This window comes from Rhinatrema bivittatum, chromosome 7 (assembly GCF_901001135.1).
Source record: "Rhinatrema bivittatum chromosome 7, aRhiBiv1.1, whole genome shotgun sequence".
Lineage (NCBI taxonomy): Eukaryota > Metazoa > Chordata > Amphibia > Gymnophiona > Rhinatrematidae > Rhinatrema > Rhinatrema bivittatum.
The window spans coordinates 124,344,594-124,356,857 of NC_042621.1; the positions used below are offsets into that span (position 1 = coordinate 124,344,594).

General features: G+C 44.3%; 1 protein-coding gene across 1 annotated transcript in view; it reads right to left on the minus strand.

Moving 5' to 3' along the window:
- The window catches only part of COL13A1 (collagen type XIII alpha 1 chain), a 578,485-nt gene that overhangs the window by 293,798 nt on the left and 272,423 nt on the right, over positions 1–12,264 (minus strand). Inside the window, exons 10-11 of the mRNA XM_029610690.1 lie at positions 4,304–4,330; positions 1,415–1,450 (exon numbers count right to left, since the gene is read on the minus strand). Of these exons, the coding sequence (XP_029466550.1) occupies positions 1,415–1,450; positions 4,304–4,330 (63 nt within the window). The remainder of the gene's footprint in view (positions 1–1,414; positions 1,451–4,303; positions 4,331–12,264) is intronic.

The window sequence follows — 12,264 nt, forward strand, 5'->3', positions numbered from 1 at the left end:
TCACCAGTAACTCGAGAGGAAATAAAACCAGTCATGCCTTGTCCAGAGATGTGATATGATAAATTAACAGAGAAAGCCCAGATGTTCAGGATTTATGATTGCAGTATAAACGCTGTCAATAAAGTTGGTATTGTCAGTCACCTGAGGTCTTTTTTTTTTTTTTTAAATGACTGCATTATTTTTGTCCATCTCTAAAATAAACTAGCTTCATTGGTTTCCACTAGGTTGGGAGACAGGGACAGGGGACTGGGGTTCATATCCTGCTCATCCTCCCTGATACTCACTGGGACCTTTGGCAAGCCACTTTGGCTCTGCGTACTAAGGTGCAGCAACATTTCTGCAAGCGTCAATGCACATTTCAAGCGCCAGTGGCGCAGACAATCCCATTTACACTTGTTAACAGCACTTTTAACACACATAAATTAGCTTGTGAGAAGTTTAATGCAAAAGCCTATGCTAATGAGGTTAATGAAATACAAACTATGCAAAACAGCTCATTACCTTTTAGCACAGGGAAAAACAGCACACGCTAAAACATGCAAAAGAAAGCTCCGTTAACGCAAAAACTCTTAACACCTTAGAGAGGCGTGGTTCAGTTTTTGTAACAGCGGCCGCATTACCACACTAACTTTAAAATTTGTAATTCACAGCAAAAGTCATTTGCATGCCATTAACACGGGCCATTAACTCAAGCCAATTATCATGCGTTAATGGCTGATGTTAACACACTATTTTGCATTGGCCCCTTTATCTCAGGTTCCCATTGATGTTGCAGGCTCTTTGGGGCAAGGACTTATTTGACGTGCTTTGGTTTAGAACACTATTGGGTCAATTTTCTGAAAAAGAAGCTGAGCACCCAATCTATGCAGCCCAATTCTGCCCACCTAACTTTAGGGAACATTTTCAGCTGAAATTATGAGGCTTGGTTTACAGCTGAAAATTTCCCTCAGCCTAAGCAGCTAAAATTGGAACACCAATTTAGGGCTGCTATTGCAGTATCTATTTTGTGGCATCTAATATAGGTACCTAAGTGTTTTAAATCACCTAAACTTTGTCCCCTGACCAGCACTGGCCTGTCAGGTTCACCGCCCCTCCCCCAATCCGCCTAACCGAAAATGTGCATTAGGCCTGTGGCGAATGTACATTGTACACTCAATGCGCCCTTTTAAACTCCCAACGCATTTGCATAGCATTAGTTTACTGCGTTGGGCGTTAAAAATAAAATTTAATCTGGGCCTTAAAACTGTGTGCTGAAATGCAGCAAATGGATTCTTAATGGTCAAATTACTGTGCTGGCTTGTCATAGAGCCCCTCTGAAACAGGACTGCTGATTGCTAATTCGTCTGATACAAAAGCTGAGCTGGGAACCCAAATGACCCAGCTCCAGCCTCACCAGGGCACAAGGAAAGCTTACCATCTCTCCTTTCTCCCCCTTTTGTCCAGCGTGACCCTGAAAGAGAAAGAGAAAGAGAGAGAGAGAGGGCGTTATGTGCTGCCTCGGCCAGCATCACACTGAAGCCTGTGATCAGCAGAGTATTTCTATCCTCTGTGACCCTGCAGTAATGGTGGAAAGCTGCTCTGTGGAAGAGCAGTGCTAAGGAAGGCAAGGTCATTCAATAATGCAGCGCCAAGAAGATCCAATTTGATTTTTTAAAAAAACAGGCCATGCTTTGCTTCATCTAAAGGAAGTATGTGACCTCTCCGCATACTGTGAAGCAGCTCAAATGTGCAAACAACCAGGAATCGATAACCTCTGCCGACTGAAAAAGAGACGACAAAGTCATTATTTTTTCAACTGCTCTGCTGTAGGTCCCTTGAGCTTTGAGTCGTTTTCGGAAGAGGGGGGGGTGGGGGGTCACTGGAGACTGCCATGGTACAGCACCGGCAAGTCTGTCAGCAGCTCCTCCGCTTAGGAAGTACAATATTTAGAGATTCTGAATTTCCGTGAGCTGGGATTCTACCTGACGTGCAATAAAAACCCTTAAGCCATTTCAGAAGTGCAGGCTGCTGGGGCAGGAAGTTCTGCTAAATTTTCTACGTTTATGCCACCGTTGGATTTCTATTCTGGGTTTTGAACACCAAGCCCCCCGTGTATAGCATAATCCACTCTAGATGGCTAAGTAGGAGCATTTCCCCCTCCTTCATAAGATCGGATTCTGTGCTTCCTCCATTCTTCCAGTTGTGGACTTGCCCTCTTCAATTTAATGGGGGAGGGGAGGGGGCTGTCATCTATTTTTTCCAGTGACAATATTATTGCAGAGAAATGCTGTAATCGCTTACTGTACGAATCTGTGATTTTGGAAACTACTTTAAAAAAATCAGTCTTTATTATTATTATTATTTTTTAACATTATATTTCTGTTTGAATCCATTAGTAAAATACTTTGCGAAGGGGTAAGCTTGGCTTCTGTACTCACTTCTGAAATGAATCTCCACATACAGAGCTGCAGGGATATCCCTGCAAGAATTAAGTGCATGCCACATGAGAAGCCACTTTTCCACTGCGATGCCACATTAAAAAAAAAAAATACAAGAAAAGGGAATGGATATGTGAAGTGGACTTGGATTCCAAAACCATAGCCTCATACAGCAAGGCAATTATAGTGTTCAATTACTGCAATATTCTGTTTGTGTGGGGGTTTTTTTTTCTGAACTGCATTTTCCTCCTGCACCTTTGGGCTTCCAGTTTTATCAGAGTAGGGGTCTCTACCTGGCAATGGTGCCATGCTTCTTTGTTTGCATCCACCCCTATTTTTATAACTTTCTCTAACCCTGTCATTGGACTGACTGCTCTTGGCCAGGAGACACAAGCCACGATTCCCAACAGCTATCCCTATTAAAGCAAAAGCTGAGACTCCAATCCTCGTGTCTACCCCACCAAGGGCTGCATGTGCTATTTCCACAGCAACACCTGCCCCAGCTGGCCCAGGAAGAGGTAGATTAATATACAGCAATATTCTTTACAAAATTTGCTGTAGACTTCCCGTAAGCTACGCTTGTTTTGCTGTTAATTCTCGCCAATGCTTTTCTCGCCTCCTTTGTTTAGTTGACAATTCCTAGCTGCCACTGGTTTCAGCACCAACCTCCCCTCTTTGCTGACCTTAATGGAGATCAGAACTGGGGAAGACGGTTCACACTTGACTTCAAAATGAGAAATTTTGCATTCTTAAATTACCCTTTCGGTTTTCAAGCTGCCACCTCTCTCCTCACAATGCACACTAGTTGGGGCTTCAGCATGTAAACATTTCAAAAAAGAGAAGAGAGTAATTCTCCATAAGCCTAAAGCATGAGGTGTGTAAAAGCAGCAGCGCTACTAGCGTTATCAGAGTATCATATCGCTCTATTGCTTTGTCTGGTCTTATTCCTACATTTCTCCTTTCTTTTCTATCCTAATGTGGTTTTATTTTTGTTTTTACATATTTCAGGGGACAAATGGTTTGCACTTTTTATTGTGACCAAACCTATTTAAAATAACCCCAAAACCTCCTTCCCATGGTCCACTCTCTTGCCGCTGTATTTCTGTCTGATCATGACGGCAGGATAACCCCAGCCGAGTGCTCATTTATCTCCAGCCATAGTATCCCGGCATGACTAAACAGGAGGAGTTTGCAAAAACTGTAAACGCTAACATTGCCTAATGAATTAAATGAAATTCTGAATGAAAAAGGGGATCTTGTAAAACTGACAGCATTGAAGAATTTTAGTGATAAAAAAAAGAGTTGATTTGTATAATGCAGCTAGCAGAGTATGCAGTGTACAAATCAACTCCTCTGGTTAGAATTTTCATTGCTTATAAGCTCTAAAATTATTTAATGCTGTCAATTTTACAATGAGTACCTCTGAATGTGTCTGTAACACCTGCCCCCAAACCCACCTCCTGAAAACTCACCCCGATTCAAAGTGTCCCTCTTACAATGGTCCCATATATTGAGTGTCAGGCTGAGCTCCATAAAGAGTCTCTCTCTCTCTCTCTCCAAACACATACTGAGTTGCACTGGCTGAAGAAAATTAGAGGTTACATACTGGGAACACCTACTTTTTGTGCACACAAGGCTTTTAAAATCTATCTCTAAATGAGGCTGTCCATAAACATCTGGCAGACTGTCAGTAAAAAAAACCCATTTTCATGAGCTGGCAGCCATGATATATGGGTGGCAATGAAGTTTGAGGTTGCCAAAATGTTTCCCTCTGCTGAATTAGCTCAACACTTGACTTTTTTTCTCCTAGCATGGGACAGAAAAGCAGATGTCTTAGAAGAGATGGAGAAAAGAAAGATTGCTGCAAAGCACCATATTGCACTTACTGGTTTGCCATCTAATCCGATCGGGCCCTGAAAGGGAAAAAAGAAACTGTATGAAAAAGGCAGAGTTCCTGTGGATTTCTCTTCTAGGTACAATTTTATGACTTGGCTAAATGTGCACACCACACTCTGAATTTTAAACAGAGAGATTTTACATTCTTACAGTTTTCTGTCAACTTTCAAAACCATCACTCCTCCCCTCACCACACTCACTAATTGGGCTTCGGCAAATGCCTAAGGCTGCCAAACTGCACCTCCGTCCCCAGACTGTCCTGGAGTCTCTAGGAATTAAAATCAACCTCCAGGACACTGCTGCAAGGAGCCCTGGAGAAATCTCAAAGGGAATTCTTAAAAAAAACCAACCAAAAAACACTCTGAATGGTGAATCAGATCTCTCTTGCTATCAGCGTCTCATTCCTGTCATATATTCCCAAAGGCCATATTCCAGCTGGGGTTTGCAGGCTCCAGGTTTAAGGAGGGCAGTAAGAGCACAGCCAGTTAGAGGAGACCCAAATTCTGTGCGATAACTTTAGTAACACTTATCCAGATATATTTTTTTTTAGCCTAACAAAAATATTTTGGGTATATATTGGATGGAATTAGCACACACAAACCTTCGCCCTCCCCTAGTTTCCTGCATTTAAAAATAAAGTAAACCCCATTACTGTCTTAGAAAATCAAAATCACAGCTTTTGGTGACTTCTAACCTCGGTTCCATTCGAACAGTGGCTCGTCAGATTGCAGCCAGTCTATGAGTATTAAGGTTTATGAGGATGTGCCCCCTCCCTCATCATTTGGAAACAGCTACAGGTAGGAGTATGACATTTGGGGGCACAGAGAGACTCGGGCGGGGATGTGACTTTTGTAGTTTAGACAGACCGAACATAATTACTGGGGGAATTTTGTAGCAAAGAAATATGTATGCAGGACCCTGAAATGTAAGCTAGGCAGAAATGGCTTGCGGGGGCTGGGAGGCAGATGGAGAGAAAGCATTTGGGTCATCGCATACCTAAATGTAGCTGCCTAGAAAGCAAGCCCCCATCTGAGGCAAGATGCAGTGTAGGGAGACTGAATTCAGACCGAGTGTCCCAATTCTAGCTACAAGCAGAAAAAAACAAAAACTAGGCTATTTCAAATGTGCTAGCTTATATTTGTTTAATATTGTTTTGTTCACGTGCTGTTCTTCAACATTGTGTACACAAGAAACATCAAACACGGAGACCAGACCCACAGTTGCTTTTTTTTCTACTGGGACATACGAGTAAGCTGCGCTCACTGTAATATATGAGCTACAAAAAGTCCAGTTCTTGAAGCCATTATTACATCACATAATGAAATCTCCAGGAAAAAGTCCAACCAGACTTGGCAGCCCTAGTTTGGCTGATAAAAATATGGCTAGTCAGGTGCCAGACACAGAGGCCTGCAGAAACCTGCGTCACTGCTATCGTTGCAGAAACCTGCATGTTTTTACCAGTTGGCACTCTACCATGCTTACCATACTTTTGCACCAAACTGCACCTTCCCCCAGCCCCCAATAATGGAACTTATTGCTGGATAGCTAGTGCTATCATATCTAGTTTGACTTTTTAACATGTTTTATGCAATGCAAAGTATTTATGTATTTGGTTTGTCCTTCCATCTGTGACACTAGGTGTGGGTGTACAAATCAACCACATAAGCGTGATGGCAGCCAGAAGAGTGTGGCTGTTAGGGATTCCTAGGCCCCTGAAGACAAGGAGGAGCCAATAGCCATGTGCAAGAGGGCTTTTCACTGCCACTGCTGCACGCTACAGGTTCATGATCCAAACCCCAGCCATGTAGTAGGGGAGTAGCCTAGCGGTTAGGGCAGTGGGCTTTGGACCAGGGTTCAAATCCCACTGCCACTCCTTGTGACCTTGGGCAAGTCACTTCACCCTCTGTTGCCTCAGGTACAAACTTAGATTGTGGGGACAGAGAAATAACTACAGTACCTGAATGTACAAAAAGCAAAAGAAACATACGCTCATGAAACCTTATCGAACAAGATATTTTCCAACTGAGAAGGGTCAAAGAAAGTGAATTTATTCTCCCAAAAGCTAACTATGCACTTGCATTGGACCTTAAAAAAAAAAAGAAGCGCCCAACGCAATCAGTTGGGCTTTCTTCTACATTGCGTGGCATGAGCCATGTCGGGAAAAATCACTCTTTGATCACAAAGGGAAACTTTTTAATTTGAAATATAACCAAGCTGAAGGTCCTGAGGGTCTCGCTAGCAGAAATTTCATCCTGTGAGGATTCAAAAAAGGTTGAGACATCCAAACTATCCATGGTGAGGATAACATCTAATGCCCCTTCCACTATATTCTTGTTACATATCCCTGATGGGACATAATAGATTTGAAATGTTCCAACAGAAACCTTAGCTGAGATTTGAACCACGTCATTCAAGTATTTCCTGAAAAGTTCTTGAGGAAAATTAAGGAGGTGAAGTTTCATAGCTCTAACTGCATTCTCCAAAGCTTCTAAATTAGTATGTAACACCAGACTGTTCTTTAGAATGGGCACAGCTGGCACCTTGCAATGAAGTAATTTGAGTGCCCATCCAGCCCATCTGTTCTTCCAAGTTTTTAATTCCCTCTTCATGGTTGGTAAACTCAGTGACTGCGGCTTTTGTGAAGTAACATAACCACGGGATAGTGTCAGCCAACATATTCTCAATCCTAGTGACTATTTCCCAGACATCTCCCAAGGATATGTCTCTCTTAACAGTCTTGGAGGTCCTGATTTGATGTTCAGATTGTGTGCAGGGCAAGAGAACTTCAACAGGCAATGGGACCCCTTCGGAAGAAGAAAAGCCCAGATCAACCTGAGTAAGAGCACTGCCCACAGCAGGGATATCTTTAGAGTTGCTTCCCATCATCCTGACGGTTCAGCTGCTCACAATGGCACCAAACCAGCAGCTGCTCTTCCTTCCTGCACTGCCTTCTCTCCTCCTGAGCTCGACTACGGCTCCAGAGTCAAAGGGGAATCAATCAAGTGATGACTCATCAGTGGAAAAAAAAAATTAGTCAATATTTTCCACAGATGTTCTCCCATTTTTGTTTGCTGTAATAAACATGGAGAAGTTCCCAGGAAAAAGTAAAATAAAAACTGAAAATGAAGGTCCTTACTCACAATGGAAACCAAACAGGAAAAAGGAAAAATGAGAAAGACTTTGCAGCATTGTACTCTGGATCTCTTCTTATCATCTGGTTGTGGCAGCCATCTTGCCCATTCTTTTGAGTTCACACTCATATAGGGCTACAAATACTTAGATGGCAAAAGTGCAGAATCATAATTTCCTTCTTGTGGTTCGAACATCGATCCAGGTGAACTCTTGTAATGTAAGCACACATGCTCCACATCAATGACGCCTCATGGTCTTGGGTTTCCTGTGAGTTTCTTTACCCACCTATGGCATGCAATAGTTGAGGTGTCATTCCTTATCCCCCTCCGCTGTTCAGAGATTTTTATTCCGCCCACATGCCAGAAATACAATGTCATGTCAGTCACCCAGGGCTGGATTTAAAATGACAGAGCCTAGAGGCAAGGATTTAGGGTAAGGGTTTTCCTCCTTCTGCCCTCTGAAAAGCAAAGAGCAGCTGGAGAGCCCCAGATTTGGGGCACCTTCAGAATTTGGCACCCAAGGTATGTGCCTATGTTGTCTATCCCTAAATTTGGCCCTGCATTTACCCCAGAAATGGCTGCACATGTGTCTCTGAAGTGTTGGTTTGGACTAACAGCATTGCATGGCACACTCACCACTACTTTATTACGACAATCAGCATGCTGCCTTGAAGTGGGTTATACCGAGCAGATGATATTTACTCAAAAGTATTAGCCATGGGCTGAAAAACTGCAAAACATGATTCCAATCCTAAAACCTGCCTGTAATCCCAGGATCTTCCAGCAAGGGGAAGTAGCTGGACTGTGGACACCGACCAGGGGCGGATTGGCCTATCGGGGGATCGGGCAACCCCCGGTGGGCCGATCGCTCCAGTCACGTGGTCTGCTGTGCGCGGCCGTGACGGAGCCATGCTCGGCAGACCACGTGATGTATCCTGGGCCGGCCTGGGCAGCGAATACCCAGGCCGGTCCGAGATCGTGAATCTGCCGCTGACACCGACCATGATAATGAGGACCTTGCACATCTGACAGAGTTGGCCTGCTCTGTTTGGTCGAGATTCCACAGCTTCAAACAGGATGATACCTTTTCAGGCACTTACATTTTATACATTATTACCCCTTTTAAGGGTATTTCCAAGAATACAAATTCATTCATGTACAAAGCTACTGTCTTACAGTTTACTGAAGACAGCACTGATAGGGGCTGATAATCAATAGATTTACTTGGCTAAATAGGGTTTTAGCCAGGTTTGTCTACCTAGCTAAATCTGTGCGGTTAAAATTGAAAGGTGTACTAATTTAGGTGGGTAAAAAAAGGCCACGTTGGAAGCATTCCTGGAGGGGGGGTCCTTCAAATTAAGCATGACATTTACCGCTAACTTAGCTAAATTTAAGCAGCTAACCCCAGCAGCACAAATAGCAGGCCCAAATCTACCCCCTGAAATTTTGAACGGGTTACGTTTAGCAGAATAACCACTCACAGATAACCAAGTAAATGTACCCGGTTATCTCACCAGCTCTGTGGGTCTTTGAAAATCGACCCCTTTGCTGTTCCGTATACAAGTCTGTGAAAGCTGCGGTCTGCTTGCGAAAGGCCTGACCCTGTAGCCCAATCAACCTAATCTAGACTAAACTTAAAAGAACATCTTTTCACCATGAGAGCTTGTTCTCTTCTCTCAGGGATCAGCTTCTTCCAGTTACATTTTTATTTTCTCTCTACATTGCCCTATGATACACTTCCTACTTCTACTAGTCAGAAGGCAGCACAGTAGTTTGAATTATTTATTCAAATGATACTTTGTGGTCTATAAAAAGCAAAGCATGCCATCCCTGGAGAAAGATCAGGGCTCCGGAGCAGTATGTTATCTTCAACTTGCATATTCATTGATGTTACTACAGTAAATGCTTTCTGGCTGAGTCTGGCAAGCTATGTAGCAATATTTGGCTTTCAGAGCGCAGCAGACTTTATTTATGTGACTGCAAAATTTGTGCATAGAGATGAATCAAAATGTATTTGGTGTTAACCTCCCCCCCCCCTGCCCCCACAACATTTACATAGCACACAAACTGTGAATAAATCCAAAGCACAGACCAGTGCACTTGGCAAATATTTCTCCATATTACGTTTACTTTCTCTGTCCTCACTCCCCCCACACACAAATAACGTCCTGAGGATCTTGGTACACAGCAGACAGAACACATCTGGAAATGAGTTTACTACCCACAATGCACTCCACTTGTGCCAAGAAGGAAAAGCCAAAGGAAAGAAAACAAAACAGACAAGAGAACAAGAAGGAGAAAAAAAAATTAAAATAGGAAAGAAGAGAATGAAGAAAAAAGCCCCCAAGGCCTGTGCGGTTTTAGATAAAGAAGCATGATGGAGAGCAGATTCTCATACTGACAGCTTGCGTAAAGTTTCAAGGCACAGTAGCACCAACAGGAAGATGAGAAATTGCTATTAGCTTTGATTAGTGATGGACAAGTGAGCCATGATCCAAGGTAGATCACCAAAGTTGGTTAAACTGATTCAACTGTACTCATGTTACAGTTGCAATTTCTTTCTTTGGGTTCCATATTTTATTTTGGCCATAGGCTCCCATTGTATTTATTTTGAAGGCTCTGTGGATGATCAGTAACGTCACTGCAGGGCCGGCGGAAGCACTAGGCGAACTAGGTGGCGGCCTGGGGCGCCAATGTCCCGGGGCAGCAGCTGCGACGACCGACGAGCAACTCGTCCGTCCTCATCTGACCCAACTCGGGGGGGGGGGGGGGGGGAGCACCAGATTACCGCACGGCTGGCTGTCAGTGCCTGCGCTGCGAGGGAGAGAGAAGCGCTGGCTGGTGCCCGGGGAGGGTGCACGCGCTCATCTCTCGCAGTTATCATTCTGCCGGCGGGTAGTGGCAGCTCAGCCGCTGCGGCTCCTCCCTCCGCACTCTTGCCGGATCTTGCGGTTTCCACTCATTGCTTCTCTCTCTGGCCGAGTTTCCCACAGCGGCTGCATCAGGGGCTTTTTGAAAAAGAATCAGAATGAATCAATTTTGCTAGATGCAATTTTTGATCTTTTTTTTATCACTAGATAGGTTTCCGGCAAGATTCAACTCCAAATATTGTGCTTTTTACAACTCTGCCGTTCAAATGATTTTGCACAGCAAAAAGTATCTCCACCATTGATTCATACCGATTTTTAAAAAAAAATAAGCCCCTGACGCAGCCGCTGTGCGAAACTCGGCCAGAGTTGGTCTCTGTTTAAATATATGTGCCAATACATATCTTCAAGCTAAGGTGACTGGCCTGTCTTGCTTCTGTTTGCCTTCTGGCTTCGACAGACCGTCTTCCGGTCTGCTTTATGGGACCATTTGATAATGTGAACGTCTATCTGTAAGCTCCACTCTGACTGGACTATTGCACCGCCTATCAAACAGTTTGCCCACTCTGACTGGAGCTAGCGCGAGCCTGAGGCCTGAGCTTTCCCATTGGCCCTGGAAAGTATAGCGTGCGTCTGCACCAATCTGCTTTGGGGATCCTCCCCACTCTGATAGGTTGTGCTGGTGGCCAATGGCTGGGCGCGCAGCAGAAGCTCCTCCTTAGTGCTAGATGCTGAAGATGCTTCAGCTTCAGCCTGAGTGGTTTTGCATGCGTTATCCAAATAATGCACAAAATGGGAACAAATGCACAACGCAGTAATGCAGCCCACAGGCGTGTGCTCTGGCGCACTGATCCACATTGCCCCTGCTCGGATTTCAGTTCTGGCCTGGTGGCAGGATCCCGCAGATTTTGCGGCTGTTTCTCCTTTGTACCCCAGTGCTTTTCCAGGATCCTTCTGGCAGTTGCTGAGCTGCCACTACCGCCGGCTGAATGACAACTGTGAGAGGTGAGCGCCCGTGTGTCCCCCCCCCCCCCTTCCTCTCCCCCCCCCGGGCACCGCAGGGATAACTGGCTTGTGGCGACCAAGCGTTCATAGCGATATTTCTTTTCTATCCTTCGATGTCAATTTTCTTACCATTGTGAAGCAGAATTCACTAAGTGTTGGCTTATTCGTCCACTAATAAAGAATGTGAGCTGGATTTGACCATCATCAGAGAGGTTAGCTGTACCCTACCGATGATGTGCAGTTGCAATGGTGATCCTGCTTAGTACAAGAGGAGCCAGAGATTCAGATGTTCGGTGTATGTGCCACATGGAGGACTGAGCAAGTTAATAACTTTACCTGGTATGGAAAGGATGTGTTGAAATAAAGGCTAGATTAAGGACATGTTCTTGAATATCAGAGTGGGGCATGAAGTCGCAGACTATAGGTGATGGAAACTTATGAAGCATACTGAGAATGGGAATCTTCAATAGTGTATTCCCTCTATATGAGTTGATATTTTGGGAAAGTATAGTTTGCTGTGATTAAACTTTACAGTGGAATTCCTGTGTGTGTGTGGATGCTGTAGTTCTTCTGCCCTCTTCTGTTAATAAACAGACACTTTTGGATCTACCACCCCCCCTGTTTCCAGTTTAAGTGATTTCCTGGGGAAAAGACTTGTCTGGGTTTTTTTTTTTTTTTTTTGGGGGGGGGGGGGGGTGCGGGTTTCCACTCTTTCCAGTGGGTTTTCCTGAACTGTACCATCCAAATCTGGATTATTTGACATATTGCACTACAGCGGTATGCTCTCCCTGTCCAGGAAAGAAAAGAAGCTCAGGCCAGTCCACTACAGCATCTGCTCGATCCCTTATCTGTAAGAACCCTAGTAACCAGAGAGGGGTTTGTAACCCATTCACCAAACAAAAAGGTTACAGACTGCTGTTATCCAGGTCCTGCATGACCTTTGTGTGG